Source organism: Pygoscelis adeliae, unplaced genomic scaffold, assembly GCF_000699105.1.
Source record: "Pygoscelis adeliae isolate BGI_AS28 unplaced genomic scaffold, ASM69910v1 Scaffold86, whole genome shotgun sequence".
Classification (NCBI taxonomy): domain Eukaryota; kingdom Metazoa; phylum Chordata; class Aves; order Sphenisciformes; family Spheniscidae; genus Pygoscelis; species Pygoscelis adeliae.
In genome coordinates, this window is record NW_008824930.1 from 3159741 (window position 1) to 3178964 (window position 19224).

Below are 19224 nucleotides of genomic sequence, written 5' to 3' on the forward strand. Positions count from 1 at the left end.
GCTTTATCGTAGTTTAACACATCCCAGTGCAGATTCACAGCCCTCCAGCGCTTAAACACTCGATAAACAGATGCACCTTCATGTACTATCAGTCCTGAAATTAAGGAAAAAAAATTAAGTTTGTACAAAATGTCACTGGATACCATTTTGAGAGCAAACACAGATGTAACACGTTGTAATGAATCTGGCAATTGCCAGAGCCTATCAAATTACTTGTAACTCTGATAATTAAATAATTGTACATATGCAATACAACTGGTTATTCACGTGTTTAAGTTTGGGAGGCAGGAACATGTAGAGGAAATAAAATTGTTCTGAATGAAAGCTCAACATAACCAATACTGGAATAATCTGAGCACGCCTAACTAAATAAAGTATTTAGGTTTAAGTAAACCAATATAAAAGAACCTTACTGGTAGATTTGTAAATTGTCTGTTTATGCTAGTGTTATCCTTGTTTGTGGTAATTACTATTTGCTGAGATTTGTACTGGTTTAAGTAGATCTTTAAGTAAGTTAGACCTTCTGTAATGAACAGGATGGTCTTAAACTTGTTTAAGAGTGTTTTGTAGAATTCAGTACAGATACAAACAAATTTAACCGTTTTCACATTGTTAGTTCAACTTGGGAGCACGGAAGATTTATGAAAACCTGAAACAGCTCTAAGTATAATGGCTTTCCTGTCTTGCTTCAGTAGAGCAAGAAGAAATTAAATGTTGTTACTAACTATGATGAGCATGGCAAGGATGATAGGTTTTCTTCTTTCTCTTCAAAATTCAGTAGACAAAAGTTGAGAAACATCTTTTTTGCTGAGACCCAGGAAATCTTTTAAAAGGTCCTTCAAGGAAAATACAGAGTATCTGGAGTCCTCAACAGACCAATCTGCTTATGAGCTTCCACGTAGCTAATATTTATGCTTATTGTATGCATGCAAGCAATTTATTTACTTAAATGAAACTCTTCATTTTTCGTATGTGTATATATATGTAGATGTATTTAAGTATTTCAAATATGGATTTACTGGGGAGACACGTGGGACTTCAGCCTTCTTATCAGGTTTTTCCTCTGTTCCTCCACCAGCCTGGTAACCTACATGGTTCTGAGCAATGTCACACGTTTCCTCTGACTCCCTGCTTTGGGAGGAGAGCAATCTGCCTAGCCAAACACATCTATAAATTTTTTGTCCAGTGTATTTCTTGCCTAAAATTTTCCTATACATGGCCACATCTATAATATGATCTGCGGTGTCACAGGCTATAGTCCTTTACCCCAAGAGATTGTATATCACCTGTTCCTACACAACGAAATTGTGATTTAGGTGTCTGAGGTCTCTTAGTGGGGTTAACTGATACCAGAAAGGAGATGTTCAAAGAAAGAAGACACAAGCAGAAAGAATGATAAAAACATTTATATGAACAGCAAACCTCAGATTCAAGTGCAATGATTTGCAGATAGCAATGCCTACTCTAACACATTTTTAAAGATGATTACACTGAAAGATGGAGAAACACAAAGATTGCTTTCAGAAGGACATGATAGCAAATGTAGCATCTCTGAAAGGCTTTCAAGTTGCCTAGAATTCGTTGAAGCATCCGATACAGCAAAACTAACACATTATAAACTTAATAAGATGTTAAGTATTCTAAATGTATTTTGTATCAGCATAGCATTTTAGTGGAAAATTTTCTTGATTGCAAGATGTCTAACTTCATCTTCTCAGATATATATAAAGCAACCTGTCCTAAAAATTTAGCAGCCATGTTAATACATAAATGCACCTTCAAGACTGGCTATATTGACTTAAAAAGGATAAATGTGTTTGACAACCTACAAAATTTACAAACCAAATAAGCCATGGTTTTATTGCTGTGACTAAGATCCCCCCCGCTTTTTTTTTTCTGTTGGATTTCCTCTAGAATGATAAGGGAGATGAGCATAATTTTCCTTCTACCTGTCACTGGATCATAGTATTCTTTGGCCCAATTTCCTTCAAGACCGTGAAGAAGCAAAATTGAGAGAACATATTTAATCCAATGTAAACATTTTTGATACCTGCCTGCTCTCCACTGGAACCTGAGCAACATATTTCAGAATAGAGAAAGAAGCAGTTGAGAAAGGATCATTGAGGTACATGTAGTACATTTAAACAGTCAAAAGTATCCTCCCAAAATTATGACAGAAAAAGTCATAGGACTTCTGCTTTTAAGGAGGTCTCTTCTACTGTTTTTGAGCTTTCAGGATTTACTGAAATTATGTTTTCAAAGTTTTCTCAACAATGGCAAGGAAGAGAAGTTTTCTTTAAAAGTGAAAGCTGTTATTCACATATGCTCTAAAAGAGCTAAGGAACAAAGGATCAAATATTACAAGCCTTGAAATAAAGTCACATTTGGCAATGCTGAAGGAGCAAAGGAGTACTTTCATAATTCCTCCCGTAAAAAGCTTTAGTTCCCATCTGATAAAACTACAGATTTAAAAAAAAACTATGTAGAAGAGGCAAAAGAATTCCAAGAGATCTTTTGTCTCTTTGAAAGATATTTTCCAGGGGCTGGGGGGAAAAGGTTCTCAGCACCAACAGTTCCAAGACCACAAACAAGGGAAAACCCAGGTAAGGTTTAAATGCTGGAGATCTTCCAGTTCCAATAAAGTTCTGATGCTCAAAATATAAGTAGTTAGTCACTAATGTAGTCACTAGTTAGTAAGAAAATGGTAAAGAATCTTCTAAACACTTCCACAGCAATGAATGAGGATATGAGAGAGAAGACAAGGATAAATCCATGAATAATATTGACTTGTTCCAAATACTGTGGTTTCAACAGCACAGAGGACATAGTTGCACAGTCCTAGGGGAAAAAAAATTACTTGTTTGACCCAGATGATCCCAAGAGGAAGTGTTAGAATTCACTACTGTTAGCTGTTCTGACATTCTGTCCAATTAATATCTACAAGGAACAGAGTTTTGGGATGATGGACCTGGCAAAATGTCCTAAAGGCTCTAAGAAGCCTTCAGGATTCATTTGTAAGATGTAGCGATTGTAGTGGAATCCAGAAAGTAGGATTATGGGGAGATCATAATTTTCTTTTCTTTTATTGCCGAGTACTATGAGATTCTTTCACTCTATCCAGAGGATTCCTTACCCTGAGTCACAAGAACACTTGAAATTTTTCATCCTGAATGTCTTTACAAAAAGGCAACTCCTCTTAGTTCAGATGTGGTATTAGGTTCCAATGTTGTCTTATTTATCACACTAATCTTACTTGTAATCATTTAGGAATGGTCCTCCCAGAAACATCACAAACTTTTACCTGGGAATAAAAGACCCTTTTCAGAAACAGACTTTACTACTGGACAAAATGTCATCTCTTAATCTTATTCTAAGGTCCATAGATACAAAAAAGTATACAATAAAGTGCTTAAAGCATTAAAGTGAAACATGTCCACTCTAAACATAGCAATAAAAGTCTCTCTAAACTATTTAGAATTAGTGAAAGACTGACTTTCTGAGTAGAGAAATATTAAGTGCAGCTAGATGCATTCATTATAAATAACTTCAGCCTGTACATTTTTACAACTAAGGGAGTTACATGAATGTTGCTTCAAGTTCCTTGGTGGGGAAGAAGAGGCTTTCAGAGGGCTATTCACACCTCATGTTGGCTCCCATCTTTTACTCCCTTGCCATAGTACTGGCACCACTCATGTTCCTAGTGCAATGTTACAGTTGCTTTTCACGCTTTAAAGGAGCTGCACTGTTGTTCTGGGATTGCAAGTGAGCTGTTATTATTTGTGAGAGGTTTTGTTCATGTTAGAACCAGTTATGACTAGTAGTTATGATTTTTTTCCAGTGAAAATATATAAAATTATATGACCTCACTGTTATGAGAAATAATTGCTCGGTCTACAAAGCAGAATGGCAAAGACTTGCTGTACTGTCCTTCAGTGGCTAAATAAGGGTGTTATTAATTCTTTCCTTTCATATTTCCTTTCCACTCATGAACTCATTCCCTTTAGTAATCCCTGTGTAGATGGTCTGATCTTAGCACTATCACTGCAGTTGCTCTGGGTTTCATAGGCAGTAGTTCTACTTGATTAAAATGTTCAAGGTTTGCCTTGGGAAAACTTCTACCATCAGCAAGTTTCAGAGAGAACAGCTTTACGCCCAGCTTAGATGCAGAAATGTACAAACTAGTGACTTGTAGGATTGAAATTAACACTGATAAGTAAAAAAGATGATCCTGTTAGGAAGAAACTAGAATTCTAGAAAAATTTAGAGTGGAACAAGAAAAGCAATGGATACCAATAAAATATGTGCACTGGAATGAATAGAACATATTATATTGGTGATCTGTAATCTTTGGGATATTTCTTTTGATGAAAAGATAATCAAGACCAAGAATTAAAATACAAGTTACATGTCATTTACTTGATAAGAAAGTGGGTGGTGTGCTACCTATGGTATATAAATCACTCATTGGGAAAACAAATTAATATGTGCAAGTTTTCAAAGATGTCATATAAATATGTCATTATGTCATTACCTTTGGTAAAACTGCTTTTAAAAATTATGACAACAAAACATTTCAAAGAGTACAGATATTTGCACTTCACAAATGACCAAAAATATTCATATTGTTTATGCAAAGCTATAGGGAGGCATAACTGAAGGCAGTTGGAATAAGTCTTGGTCATACCACCAGCAACTCAAGCACTTGTCTTGAAATATGTGCTGCACAGGAAAACCCACATGTCTGCATAGATTCTTCACTGAAATTAAGAGAGATTCCAGTGGGAGTATAGGTATTCACTCACTGTAAATCCTGTTGAAAACTAAGAGAATGCCATGGATGACTAAACACAAATGAGCGGAGAGGAAATACTAAGTCAGAACTGTGGCTGGCTGTAAGCATTACAAGCTTTATGATATAAGAGAGTACATATAATATGCAATGGTAAAATCATATGTTAATGCCTTTGGGAAGTCATCAGCATAATAGACAGTGTTGGGGTTTTTTTAAATCATTCATGAGCAATAATTACATCCATCTATTAGAGAACTTTATTTGAATGTTTTAAATTAAACCTATCAGTCTAAAATCCCTCCCTTTATGATGAAATAAAAAGATAAAATTGAATAAAGTTGAATATATTAATAAATATTTTCAAGAGTTACAAGAACTCTTGGTCTTACAAGCTTACAGAATGCAGATTACTTGAAATTATATGCAGAATAAATGGGCCGAATGAATCTGGATCATCAGAATTCTACAATTACCAAACCTCCTTTATACAGCTTCCTGAATTTCCAGATATAGTTTAGTAAACTGTTAAGTCATATCTGCACCAAACTTCGTAATTACAAAACAGTGTCCAAATATGTTTAATTATAGTCAATTTTACATAAAAATTTCCATGTATTATTTATTATTGGACCATAAAATATGCATTTATGTAATTACAGGCAAGTCAGTTTGTCTGGTGGGTGAAGAAAGCTGCATGTCTACTTTGCTCCTGCATGGTGCCAGCTAGGCTAGAAGCTCCATAGCCATGTGGGGTGCATCTTAGTTCAGTAGCTTCCAGTCCAGAGGTGGCCTGAGCCTGGCTGGCTTGAAAGGCAGCTACATAACTGCATGTACCAATCTATTGAAGGCTAGCCTTACAATAGTTTACTTCTACAGATAAATACATTAAATTTTCTGATCACCCACAGACGTTCTCAATTGATTTTGAGATTAATTTGGCTTAGGTGTTTTAACAGTCAAACAAACGGAAAGAAATGGAAATAGTTTGAAATAACTGGTCATTCCAACTAGTTGATGCATACCAAAATAAATTTTTTACAATTGTAATCTTTGTGAAAAAACAGAATTCCATATAAATGAAAAGTTTAGAATGCCTGAAGCACATTTTGTCTTCACTTAGTGTTTTTTTTAAACAAAAGCAAAAATGTCAATACTAAGTGTTAAGCCGGAAAAAGTGGTATTCGGGAATCAGCATGTAAGAGGACATGTAGCTGAGCCCTCTTTTCCCTTTAAAAGCTGAGCACTTGTCCAGAGTATTAGAGATCTAGATTCTATTCATTCTTGTGTCTGCAAAGATTTGGGTTCACAGAAGAAAGCCTGTGTTCTAAAATATTCCAGAGTGGGCTTCTCTTAGAAAAATTACAAAATAAACAGAACTGCTGATCCAGCTGAAATATAAATACTCTTACAGTAATGAGATGGTTTCAATAAAAGATGATATGGCTTTATGGTTGGAGCAAACGCCTGTTTCTTTGCACCTTTATTGAGCAGAACTCAGCACTGTCCTTCTGAATTCCCATATATGAGATTGGGATAACACAAACATTTATCACTCAGAAATCTCAAAGCAAACATCAGATAGCATCTGACGTCTGGATTTTCTTGGAATTGTAATTCTAAGAATGTGGTTTAATGTTTGCTGCAATTATTAAATTTTCTGTGCAAATAATCACAGCTATTCTAACAATCAATTCAAGGTTGTTTTATCAAATACCAAAGGATTTCTATTTAATATTTCTGGGTCCAGTATATTTCAGAAATTTCAAAACTGATCAAAATTGCTTTGCAGTAAATTGCACTTTCTTTTATAAGATTTCAGCTAGAATTAAATGACTTGAGACTTTTTAATAGTATAGTAAGTTAGCATTATTAGAGTGCTTTGTAACTGTTTATGATGTACAAAAAACTCGTGTGTCTTCTCTGCTCTTTTCTATTACTAGCACAGTGACCTATATAAGTCTGTGCAACTTTATTTTGGATATGTAGTTTGATGACAACCTCAAGGGCTGCTTCTGCACTTCATGATGGTACAACCTAATGCAAAGTGGCATCAGTAGAAGACTCGACAGCACGTAATTTTACTAATTATTTTAATAATGTCTTTGTTATTTTCATCTATTTAACTTCCTGAACTTTGCTAGCGGTCTATTTTTTCAAGAAATTGAAACTGATCCTGTTCTTACCACTAAGATCTTGGGGCCACGCTTTGATGAATCTGAGAGTAATCTTTGGTTCTATTCTCTTTGCAGTATTTGTAACACTGTAAAAAGAAGTATTTGCCAAAGGTACCAGCTGAGAATAAATCTGCAAAGAACTGGAGTGATCAGTGTCCTGGTTTCGGCTGGGATAGAGTTAATTTCCTTCTTAGTAGCTGGTACAGTGCTGGGTTTTGGATTTAGGACGAGAACAATGTTGATAACACACCCATGTTTTAGTTGTTGCTAAGCAGTGCTTACACTAGCCAAGGACTTTTCAGCTTCCCATGCTCTACCGACTGAGAAGGCTGGAGGTGCACAAGAAGCTGGGAGGGGGCACAGCCAGGACAGCTGACCCAAACTGGCCAAAGGGATATTCCATACCATGCGACGTCATGCTCAGTACATAAACTGGGAGGAGTTGGCCGGGGGGTGGTGACTGCTGCTCGGGAACTGGCTGGGCATTGGTTGGCGGGTGGTGAGCGATTGCATTGTGCATCACTTGTTTTGTATATTCTTTTATCATTATTATTATTCTTTTCCCTTCCTTTTCTGTCCTATTAAACTGTCTTTATCTCAACCCATAATTTTTTTTTTTTTTCTGATTCTCTCCCCCATCCCATTGGGAGTGGGGGGCAGTGAGCAAACGGCTGTGTGGTGTTTAGCTGCCTGCCAGGTTAAACCACAATAATCAATTAGAGTGACCAATTAGAAAAATAGATATAGTCACAGTCTTAAACCACAATCTGTGCTGTTTAAAGATTTTGAGCTTACCTATGCATACTAGATCCATAAAACCATACATTCCATAGCAGATTTGAAAAAGGATGTCCTTTCTTTGCCACACTGCATAAGGGCTGAAGGCTGACCATAGAAGCCAAGTCACACTTGCTACTAAGAACAGAGATCCTAGGATTACAGCAACCATCTGCACTTTCTCAACCAGTGTTATAGTAATGCTTTGCCACTAAAAGAGAAACAAAGTTGTATAAGATAAAAATGTTATTTTCTGTGATTGTACATTCAAGTCCACTTTTTTCCTGAAATCAGAAATTATTTTAATATTTATACATATCTTCATAGATCTTTACTAATATCCTCGATACTGACATTTTATATAATTTTTTTTACCTATTTCACTTTTAGCTAAAGTGAAACTAACAGTTGCTTCTCCATCTCCTCCAGCGTCACTATCATCACCATCTAGCTGTGAACTTCAGAAGAGTTAATAGTTTTATTTCTGTTTTGAATACATAGACAAAAAAAGATTTAGTCTTAGGAATGAAACTCAGCCTTTCATATTTGGAGGCTAATGAAGAGAATAAAAAAAATGTTGGGAAGACAATCTTAACTATGTTTTATGTTAGTGTGACAAGTTGAAAGTGACAACTTTCCTTTCCATCCCGCCCCACTCAAGTCTGAAGCCATTTTCCACTTTCCTGCTGCTCACCAAAGAAGTTCCAGGTTATCTCCGGACATACAAAGGGAGTCGGGTCAACCAGTGTTACATTACAAAGAGAGACCTGCAGCCTAGTATGGAAGCAACCTGAAGACTCAGGAGGAGCCCTGAATATAGGCAGCATGAACATTTCTTTTCAGTGCACCTCAATTACGTCCACCTTTCCAGGGAAGGCTGTATCCTCTGTATGTGAGGTGACTCAGATTTATAGTGTGACAAGATTTAAATATAAAAGAGTATGCTTACTGAATTCTGTCAAGATAAGAATAGAAATAAAATTTTGTTAAAACAAAGAGTCACAAAAGCAAAACACAGCATAAGGAAAAAAGCATTCTAGATTACCCTTGACATAAATAGTCTTTCTTGGCTGTAATTGTCTAAATTAGCTTGGCAGACTCCCCACTCTAGCCCCATCACCTACTCAAGAGCTAGTACGCAGGCTTTGTAGACTGCCATCTTTCCTGTTCCTAACTTTGAACATACCTGTCCCCTTATACGGTTGCAATAGGGAGTAAGTGGAGAAAGAGCTACTGAAGTAAGGGCTCTATTACCTCGTTTCCCATCTGGCAATAATTTTTCCTTTTTACTGTTACTTTATGAAAGCTTTCTGGTTTTACCAGCAGTTGGGTACCCAGTACTGTATGATCATATGATGCTAGAATAATTCAGGTGGCAAGGGGCTGTGGGAGGTCTCTAGTTAACTTCCTGCTCAAAACAGGGTCAGTGATGAGATCAGACAAGGTTGCTCAGGGCTTTATTCAGTAACACCTTGAAAACCTCCAAGCATGGACACTGTTCAGCCTCTCTGGGCAACCTGTTCCACTTCCCTCAGGTTGAAAAATGTTTTTCTTGAAAAATGTTTTTATTAAAAAATGTTTTTGTTATATCCAGGCTGATCCTCTTTTGTTCCATCTTAAGCTCTCTTCCTCCTGTCAGGTACCACTGTGAAGAGCCTGGGTGAGCAATGAAGTCCTTTGCCCCTTTCATCTCTTTCAGCTTTTTCCATTAACTGTTGCCTAATTTGCACATCTGGTGCTGCATGCCTTCTCTTGTTGCAGCCTTCTGAATATAATAGTACAAAAGACAGCTGTATAACAATTTGTAAATTGTCTATCTTGAAATACTATTCTTTTATAATGAACTTATTAAACTCATACTAGCTATTTCATTGAACTTCAGGGTTTGGAATGGGGCTATTCATATTAATAATACCTTTTCATGGTAAAGCAACTATGGATACTAATTTCCTTTGTCAGAAATTTTTTTAATGTATCCTGGTTTTGGTTAAACCACGACATAAGTTCAAGGAAGGTCATTAACAAGTGATGCATGACAGAACGGTGTGAGCTGCTCATGACTCAGATATTAGTTGTATACAGGATTTAAATGTCAGGACTGAAATTCATAGAACTCTCTTTAGACTCTACAGGGATATGTTCAACAAAATTATTTCTCATTTCTCAGCTGAAGCCACATAGTGTGACTTGGCAGAAAACTGTCAAAAATGCTCTTCGTTATGTATCTCTTTCTAGCTTCTTTCATTATCAGTGTGAGACAGACTTGTAATAGATTTGTTCAGAATGCTTGAAATCAAAGTACATTTACATGAAGTAAAGCTTTAACTGTCACAAAATATTAAACTGTCAAATTCATGGAAGAAGCTGGCAATAAATGGAAAAAACTGTTATGTCACTGAAATAAACAGCAGATATTTCACAGTGCAATTTCAGCAATGCAGAAGTTCATAAACTCACTTCAGCTTATTTTGATTTTCTTTTTTTTTTTTAAACTTAGATTACTCATAATTATTCTGCAAATATAGCACTGAATAGAAGGAAAAGTAGTCCAAACATTTGGGATAAGTAATGTAGCATGCAGTCTAGCTATAAAGCCCATCCCTTATTCTGGTGTTGTCTGACAACCAATTTCTATTCCTATCTCCCACTGCCAACCAGAATCAACCACTCGTACCATCTTTTTCCATCTCATGTTGGCTTACTCAAACTTCTTCTTTCTACAAAAGCTTGGCCTTGAAAAGTCCTAAGAACGATAGATATGATCCTCACCTCTTCCTAGCATCTTCTCAAGAATGTGTTCTAGTTATTTTGCTGTTCTCCTGATCAGATGAATTGTCTGTCAAGAATGCAAGCAATTGAATCTCTCAACCTCAATAAATTCAGTAATTCCAAAGATTCAGCATATTAGCATGCTATGAACCAGGAAGGGGAACCACTCCAATTACTGAGAAAATGCTCAAGCGTTGCACATGTTGTAGTTCCTAACTTCTTTGCCTTTAAAAATCAAAGAACAGTTACAAAACAAAACAAAACAAAACAAAGAACAACAAAACAAAACAACCAAGAACCCCAAAAGGGGGTTGGATGTTTTTTTCTATTACTCATCTACTTTGGCCTTTGTGGTATTCACTGCCTTTCTTCTACAAAAGAAACTATAGTCCTCCACCTTCCTCAATATGAAGGTCAGCAATACCCAAGCAATTTAAACGTTTTAGGAAAGTTACCTCCCTATTAGTGTAATCTGTAAGTTAAGCTAATTGATGAGACCCCGCAGTAGATAGAGGAGGAAGGACTGTATGCATAAGATGGAAGGCATTCAAGATGCCCAGTTTTATGCGAAACTGCTAACTTGCCTCCTAGTGCTAGGCAGTCTGCCATAAGAATCCAACACCGTAACAGTCATAGTGTGGGATGGATTAGTATTAAGCTCTAACATGTTTAACTTGGGTTCTGCGTATGTCCCACCTTAGCGCTAATGGCAAGAAGACTCTGGATGTTCCTGATGGCTAACTTACCTCAACTGAAATTTCCTCCTCCTTGCCCCCCTCCAATCAGTTTTGATTCAGAACAACCCAAGATTGCCTCTTGGGAAATGAGTGTCTTGATTTTTTTTCCCTTAAGTTTTGAGTTTGGGTGCAAATTATAAAAAGCAAACAGATCTTACTGAGACAGACGTATTTTTCACATAATGAAGAATGTTATTCCGTAGTTATGACATTATTCATATGTAAATAAGTTTGGAAGGTTCAGTCCTTTACTTAGCCATGGACAGTGTTAGCCATTAGGCAACAAGAGGAACTACATAGGACTATATTGTTTGGTGGCATTGCATTTCATAACAAGGCTTGTGAAGAGGAACTGGAGTTGTGGTCACACTGTTTTCTTCTACCTGAAGTCTTACAGCATAGCTATTATGTGTGAGTATACACTCTGACAGACACCCAGGAACAGAAGACTCCTTTTCTAAGACTAAGGTTCTTTTTATAGTACCAAAAGCGGGTTAAACTTTATTTGATTTCTCACCATCATTTACCTTATTGTATGCCCTGTTACATGTTGTTATAATCACTTCACCTTTTAATGTCAAATTAACAGCTTACAATAAAGAGGTCACAAAAATAATGCAGTAAGAATAATTCAGCGATAGTTAGTGTTGAGAAATTGCATTTAGAATTTAACAGACTGAATTATTTAACATTCCAAATTGAATTATCTCATTATTAGTGTGTCATAATTTAAATCCATTATTTCCATAAAAGTTTCTCATTTTCTTCACATAACTTGTCTCACAACTCTTAATTGCTCATGATTATAAATTATATTATGACTTCCTAATTTGTTTTTGTCATTTGCTGACTATACATTCCATAATCAGTAACAGTTCTTTTTGCTAAGTATTTTGCCAAGTTAGAAAAGATCTATACAGCCTTTTGGTGTCAGCTTCTGTAAAGTACATGGCCCTAAAAAATAAATACGAGAAAGATTACCATTTTTGCTTAAAAACTAGAAGTTGCAAGAAAATTTTAAATATTTTGTATCTAGACAGCTAAAATAATGTGAGCAATTTTTCAAAGACAGATTAAATCTCATTTAAATATCTGTGAAACGGGATCCCATTTCATATTCCTTCCCATCATATCTGTAGTGTTATGATTTACCATGCCATCCCTGTTGCCCATGAAAAGAACGCATTTTACTTTAATATACTATGATGAAATCTTCCTTTGAAAATGGTGCCTTCATAAACAAAATATAATTCATGCTTCTGATTTTAATGTAATACTGTCTGTCTCTTGCAAACTTCCTACACTTTTAATTCTACTGACACTTCATTATGTTTGGCTCTTTTAATCTTTTATTTACCACTGGTCTTCCTTTCATGAATCATTTGGGAGTCTAGTACATGAATCGTACGCTATAGTTCTAATGCTGACCCCAGAAACATTGCTCCGCTTTTCTTCTAAGGGCTCTGTCAAGCAGAAATACTGCATAATTCCTTATTTTTTGAGGTTGAGACTTCCAGAAGTTGAAAGAAACATGTTGCTTTGATGGATTAACTGTTAAAGAATAAAGTTAATACAGTTATATCCATGTCCTTACTAACATAAAGATGGATATAATATACAAAGATCTGTCATCTTTGAGATAAAGTGATATTAACTTGCATTTTTTTTAATGGTGCCTTGTAAAAGCCCATTGATTATTGTAAAATACATGGCAGTAAATTGATCTAAAAAGTACTGACTGAGACTGTGCTTGTATGTAGAATACATTACATGAAAAACGTCTGCAGTGAAACTACGGGTTTTCCTGTATCCTTAATAAAGAACATCTGAAATTTCCTTATGGCTCCCCAATGTGTACCTGCTTCAACTGTCCCAGTTTGTAATCCACCACAATTCCTTAAACCAAAGAGCTGTTGGGGGTTACCCCACTCTGTTCTCTCAGAAACACACCTTATTATAGACACTGCTGACTGAAGCCTCTCATTCCCTCTAGTCATTCTGGAATGCTTATTTTATATAAAAGTAACTAAAAATCGCTGGCAATGACCTATTATAACATAATATGATTAACCTGAAGACATATCAATTATATGACTTCAAAAAGCTTTTGTTAGATTGCTCTAATTGCTCTGATTGCTAGAATCAGACAGTTCTGACAAGAAGTTCTTTCCTACCGTCATTCATTATGCATAATAGGATTTGCAATCTGTGTACGTATGAATAAAACTCTTACAGAAGCAAAAGAGCACAATGATTTAGGTCTAACAAACCATTTTTGAAATGCCTGTTCCTTACTTTATCTTGTTAGTAGTCTAGATGATTAGATAATTAAGTTTTCTAACATGTTTTGCAGAAAGCACACATTGACTACATGATCTAAGATGCAGTGATATTGCTAACTTACTGACCAGCCTGGATAGACAATGTATAGTTTTGAGTACACATACACACACAAACAGTTGAAATGTCATTTTTGGCTACAGACTTCTATTTCTATGTCTTTTTTTTAAAAGGAATCAATGCCACAAAAATTGCAGCTCACCATTAATGCTTACCTATTTTGATAAATTATTAACACATAGAGTGCCTGTAGTCATAATGCCCATTATCTTTTCATGTATCAGAGAGCTCATGAATACAGATAGTTTGGCTTGTATGTAACTTCTCAGTTTGCTTGGAAAGCTGTACCAATATTTTACTTGGGACATTCTGAAAGCGTAACGTTTACTGTGGAGATACCGTCCATCCATGCACCATATAAGCAATTTAGCTGATAGCTCCTGGAAGTGTTGGCTTACTGCATGTACACAACTGAGTAGAACATCTACACCTACAATAGACACATCTTGGATTTCTGAGTGCCCAGAAGTCTGGACATCCTGAGCAATGTACAAAATCTTCAAACTCTATCACATTCATTTTGCAAAATCTTACTATTTATTGCACGTTCACTGTTCAGCAGAATAGTTTAACATTTCATCTTATGATTTTTTTTAATGATGTTAGAATCAAGATCTGAGACCACAAGCAGAGCTGAAAAATTATTAGTAGTTATCTCTTGCTGCTGGCCAAAAAATCAAAGGAATGAGGCAAGACTGCAAGATTTTGTGACCATTTTCACTCTCTTAGAGACAGAAAGTGGGTATTTAGTTTTAACAGTACATGGAGGTGAACTCCCTCTCCAGTTTGAGGCATTCAGAGTTTCTGGAAACATCCAAACCTGTCGATTAAAATAAGGATATTGATCCAGCCTGTTAATCCTCCTGTCTGTTAAAATAAGGATCGCAATTTTATCCAGTCTCAAAAGAAAGGCTGGCCCTTTAATAATGAGCATACTTGAACCAGGAATCATTCCACAGTAACTAACAGTATTCTCAACACCTAAAAGCATATGAAACCAAAATATGAAACCTGCTAAATGTCCTATTTGTACCAAATAGTATTTTTTTGATTCTTGATTTCCACTTTTCATTAAGAATTGCTTGTCAATCTACCAGGATCACATTCTGCCCAAAATATATATCACAGAACACTTAAAAGCCATGGTGTGTTGTAGAGATGTATCTGTGAGAAATATGTAAGGTTAAAGTGAATTATTCTCAAGTCGGCTTTTAACTCATATGAGACTCTAGCCAATTAAGTTTAGCTTAGTGGCTTAGTTCACCACTATTTTGAACATTCCATGGACACGTGTATATTTGGTGAAAGCCAGTGAACAAAAATTACTACTCTACGTGAATAAATACTATTCCTTCTGTAAAGCAGGAACTGTTCGATTTCTGTTGCAGCTTTATTGGAAATACTGAGTTTCATTGCAACCTAGCTGTGCTCTTGGTAGCGTTATATGAAAATTAAATATGAATGAATGGAGGAAATGAAAGCCTGCCATGGTTGTTGCATTCTCTGTAACTCAAAGATGATCTGCAAAATTAAACTGAAAACAGCTCAAGCATAGACTGTCATGTTATGGATAGGTGAGAAAAAAACATTTATTCTAATTACTAACATTTATTCTAATTCTAACATTTATTCCAATTACTGAGAGGAAGTACGTCTCAGCAAGCTTATAAGCCAGTTGTGTGAAGGAGGTGTTAACAATTTTCATGCCGTCAAGTCACTTAGGAGGGTTAACTATGTTTTGCCTATACAACTCTGTACTTCTCTGGACACAAACAGACGGTATCAAAAAGGGTTCTGGAGTTGCTTTTTCCTTCTCTCCTGGGAAAGGAACTGTTTGTAAATTCTAGCTAAAACTGTTGAATACTTTTAACTGAAAAAATGCTGAGCATGAGGCTAAGATCGTGTTGCTCATTATGATATTAATGCACTCACCAAAGATGTGTAAAAAATTGCTCAGCATGGAGGGACAGAACAAGCCTCTTCGACAAAAATGCCCTGGCCACCAGTCAGTATATAGAGGGATCATCTGTTCTTGAGGTCTTCTCGTCTATCTCATTGAAAGTATTCAAGTATTAATTCCAGCTCATCTACTGAAACTGCTAGCTGGACTTGCTGAAAGTGCTGGCTACTCCTTCTCTGTCTTTTTGACTCTATGGATAATTAAATATTTTTTACAACCCATACAAGAGCAAACACAGAGGGTTTATCTGAGAATATTCTACACCCTAATGGCTGGTGCATTCCCTTGTGAGATACCTTGACTCAAACCCATTGTTCAGCTGAGTTAAAGCAAGGTTTTAAACTTCCACCTCTAAAGATACTATTTTAATAACTGAAATTTACATGGTATTCAGGATATTCAATAGTAGAACTCCTTCAAAGTAATTTATTGGAACACTTCCAATTCCCATACAATACATTGATGTTCACTGAACCAAACAGAAAGCAAATGAAATTGATTCCTCTATTCATATCACCTCCATAGGGATGAGTAAGGAGATGATTTTAGTATGGTACAAAGCATCAGGACCTATTTTTGACACTGGCCTATTTCAGTGGGTTCTGGATCCTGAAAAAGAGGTCGTGGAAAGGCCTTTCCTGGAAAAGAGCCATACAAATGATGTGAAGGTGGAAGAAATGCCATAACATTGGAATTTCAGAGTTCAAAGTTCCCAGTTTACTGAAACAAGACTGAAAGAGGACTCTTCTAAGGCATTTAAGTACTGTAAAAAGGGTGGAAAATGCTAAGTATTAAAGTGTTTTTCCAATCCAGGCGCAACACAAAATGATGGTTAGATGATGGAGCCAAAGAATGTGGATGTACAAACAAATTCAATTGGATAAGCACAGTTAAGAAGTTGTAAAGCATCAATTACCAACATTTTGTTTAAAGTACACAGTATTTACTGCTTTCTACTATCTGTTTCTAGGCAGTCCATGAATCCAAAGACATGAAATCAAGTAGTGCATCACCGTCTGTTGTCACTGGATTCCCCTGCATCCAGCAACATTATTTATAGCTAAGAATCAGGGATTTCACAATAGTTCTGGCACAAAACAACTCTGTACCCTTGGTTAGGCACAAAGAATCACCTTCACTGTCCAATCTTCCTCCTATCGCTACATGGCAATGATGTGTTTCAGCAGTGAAGGATACAACCTCACCAGGTACAACCTCAATTTGCATTTGAGTGCAAATATTGGCCTTTGGCCTTTTTGGCCCTGAACAAAAACTAATTCACAGAATGGGATCAGGATTTTCATGTGAACGTCTGGAAGACACAGAACATGAGGGAAGATTTCATGTGCTTCTTTGTAAAATACAAAACAAAGGAAACTTCAGATTTTGAGGGCAACAAAAAGACTAAAGAAACATATCAGAGGTAAGGCTGTTGCCTTGTCTAATCCCTAAGCAAGATTATGTATATCTTGGGCAAAGGTTAAAAGGCAGGATGATAAGAATACCAAGTATTATCTACTAGCATGTAATCATGAAGATGTCAGTCCTGGGTTCTGGCTTGTACAAAATCTGGCAAAGCCTGCTCTAAAAGTCAATTAGAATGTAATTTATTAGATTAGCAAATCAATTAGAATGATTCTGTATCAATTAAATTAGCAATATATCTTCACTTGAAGACAACTTAGTCATAATTATAAAATTTTAGACTGTGCAAATGAATATGGTAAATAACATACTGCTTGAAAATTTGGCCTAATGGAAGAATTAACTTATTTATTTATTATAATTGGTTTATGTATTACATATCATGTATAATAATTAAAACTTGATAGAAAAAGACACACCATACATTTATAAGTATTAATATAATGTATGCTTACTACAGTTATTAATAATAATTATTTTAATTATTAAGTTATTAATTTAAAAAATCTTATAAACAGCAAGATTTAAAAAGTCAGTTGCCTGAGTTTTTTCAGGTACTGCTACATAATCACAATGGCAAACTAGTTGGTACTGTTGTTTGAATCAGTAATCACATTTTTTCTAATAGTTTGGGGTAGCCATGGTTTTGATCACCCAGTTACTTATAAGACTCCATTTTTAAGATCCGAAAACGTATAAGATGTAGTGCTTAATTACAGAAAGTGGCAATTTAGATACTAAGTATCGTGCAATATGATAGCTCTATCTGTAAAAAAAGAAAATAGTTGCCTTTATAGTATACACTACACCAGAAACTATATTTCTCTCTAACCATATCATGAATATGTCTGAAATCCTTTGGAGCAATTACATGAAATTGCACAATATAGCTGATGCTTTTGAACACTGAAAACACCCAGCTTTCTGACTTGTTATATTGTGCATCAGCATTCGTAGTACTGCAAGAAGCAATGGTTATAATATCAAAAACTAATACCCGTTCATATCGTTGTGTTTGAAAGTCCCTAAACTATAAATTATTCTTGGCTTAATGGTGCTTATATAATTTACACATAACCCATGTGCAATCTCTTGCAGTACAAATAGAGATATAAAAATAAAAATACCCTCAGTTTCTCTCAAATATAAGAAGCACCTAAGAGAATGAAAGGTAAGTACATGCTGTCCATATGGAAAACACGCTTATCAAAAAACCACTTACTCTTCTGTGAATTGTCACTTTTCAAGTTTATGTCTATAAACACAGTCACATTTTGTTGTCTCTAGACAACAAAAGACTAGATATAGCAGCTAAGCAGCTGCTACTTTGGACCCACAACACCCTGCAGAGATGCGAGCACCATAGGCAGACTGAGCAGTAGGATTGCAGCCTTCCAGCACATACAGAAATTTTCAGAAAGTGCTTTGCTTTATTAATGAAAATAAACATGAGAGATGCAAATTAATCACCCCTTTGGAGCAATGCAAATTCCCATATGAATTTGAGTCTGTAAATAAAGTTATTTAACTTTCTAAAGTCATTTTTTTTTCATATCATAAAACATATTCTGCAAAACCCTCTTCCCCCTTAAGGGGGCCTACAGGAAAGATGGGGAGGGACCCTTTATCAGGGAGTGTAGTGATGGGATGAGGTTTAACGGTTTAAAACTGAAAGAGGGTAGATTTAGATTAGATATAAGGAAGAAATTCTTTACTATGAGGGTGGTGAGACACTGGAACAGCTTGCCTAGAGAAGTTGTGGACGCCCCATCCCTGGAAGTGTTCAAGGCCAGGTTGGATGGGACTTTGAGCAACCTGGTCTAGTGGAAAGTGTCCCTGCTCATTGCAGGGGGGTTGGAACTAGATGATCTTTAAGGTCCCTTCCAACCCAAACCAGTCTATGATTCTGTGATTCTATGATTCCCCTAAAGTGAATGGAATTAGGTCTTCATTACCAAAAGAAAAAGAAAGACAGTGTAACTCCTGCTAAAAAGTGTAACGCCTGATGAAGCATGTCTCTATCCCAAGAATCTTCCCGACTTCTGTCACAGTACTGGAAAAGGAGTAGTCAGCATAGTTACTGAGGGGAGTTGAAAAATAGTCACAAATTTAATGTCATAACCAAGGGTCACATCCTTAGGGATTCACATGTCAGAGGCAACAATGGTTCAGTACTTAGATAACCTGGCC

At 36.0% G+C, this 19224-nt stretch overlaps 1 protein-coding gene across 1 annotated transcript in view; it reads right to left on the minus strand.

Moving 5' to 3' along the window:
- Window positions 1–19224, minus strand: part of MARCH11 (membrane-associated ring finger (C3HC4) 11) — a 69719-nt gene that overhangs the window by 220 nt on the left and 50275 nt on the right. The window contains exons 5-6 of the mRNA XM_009325004.1: window positions 7762–7954; window positions 1–94 (exon numbers count right to left, since the gene is read on the minus strand). The exon at window positions 1–94 is cut by the window's left edge and continues 220 nt beyond it. Of these exons, the coding sequence (XP_009323279.1) occupies window positions 1–94; window positions 7762–7954 (287 nt within the window). The remainder of the gene's footprint in view (window positions 95–7761; window positions 7955–19224) is intronic.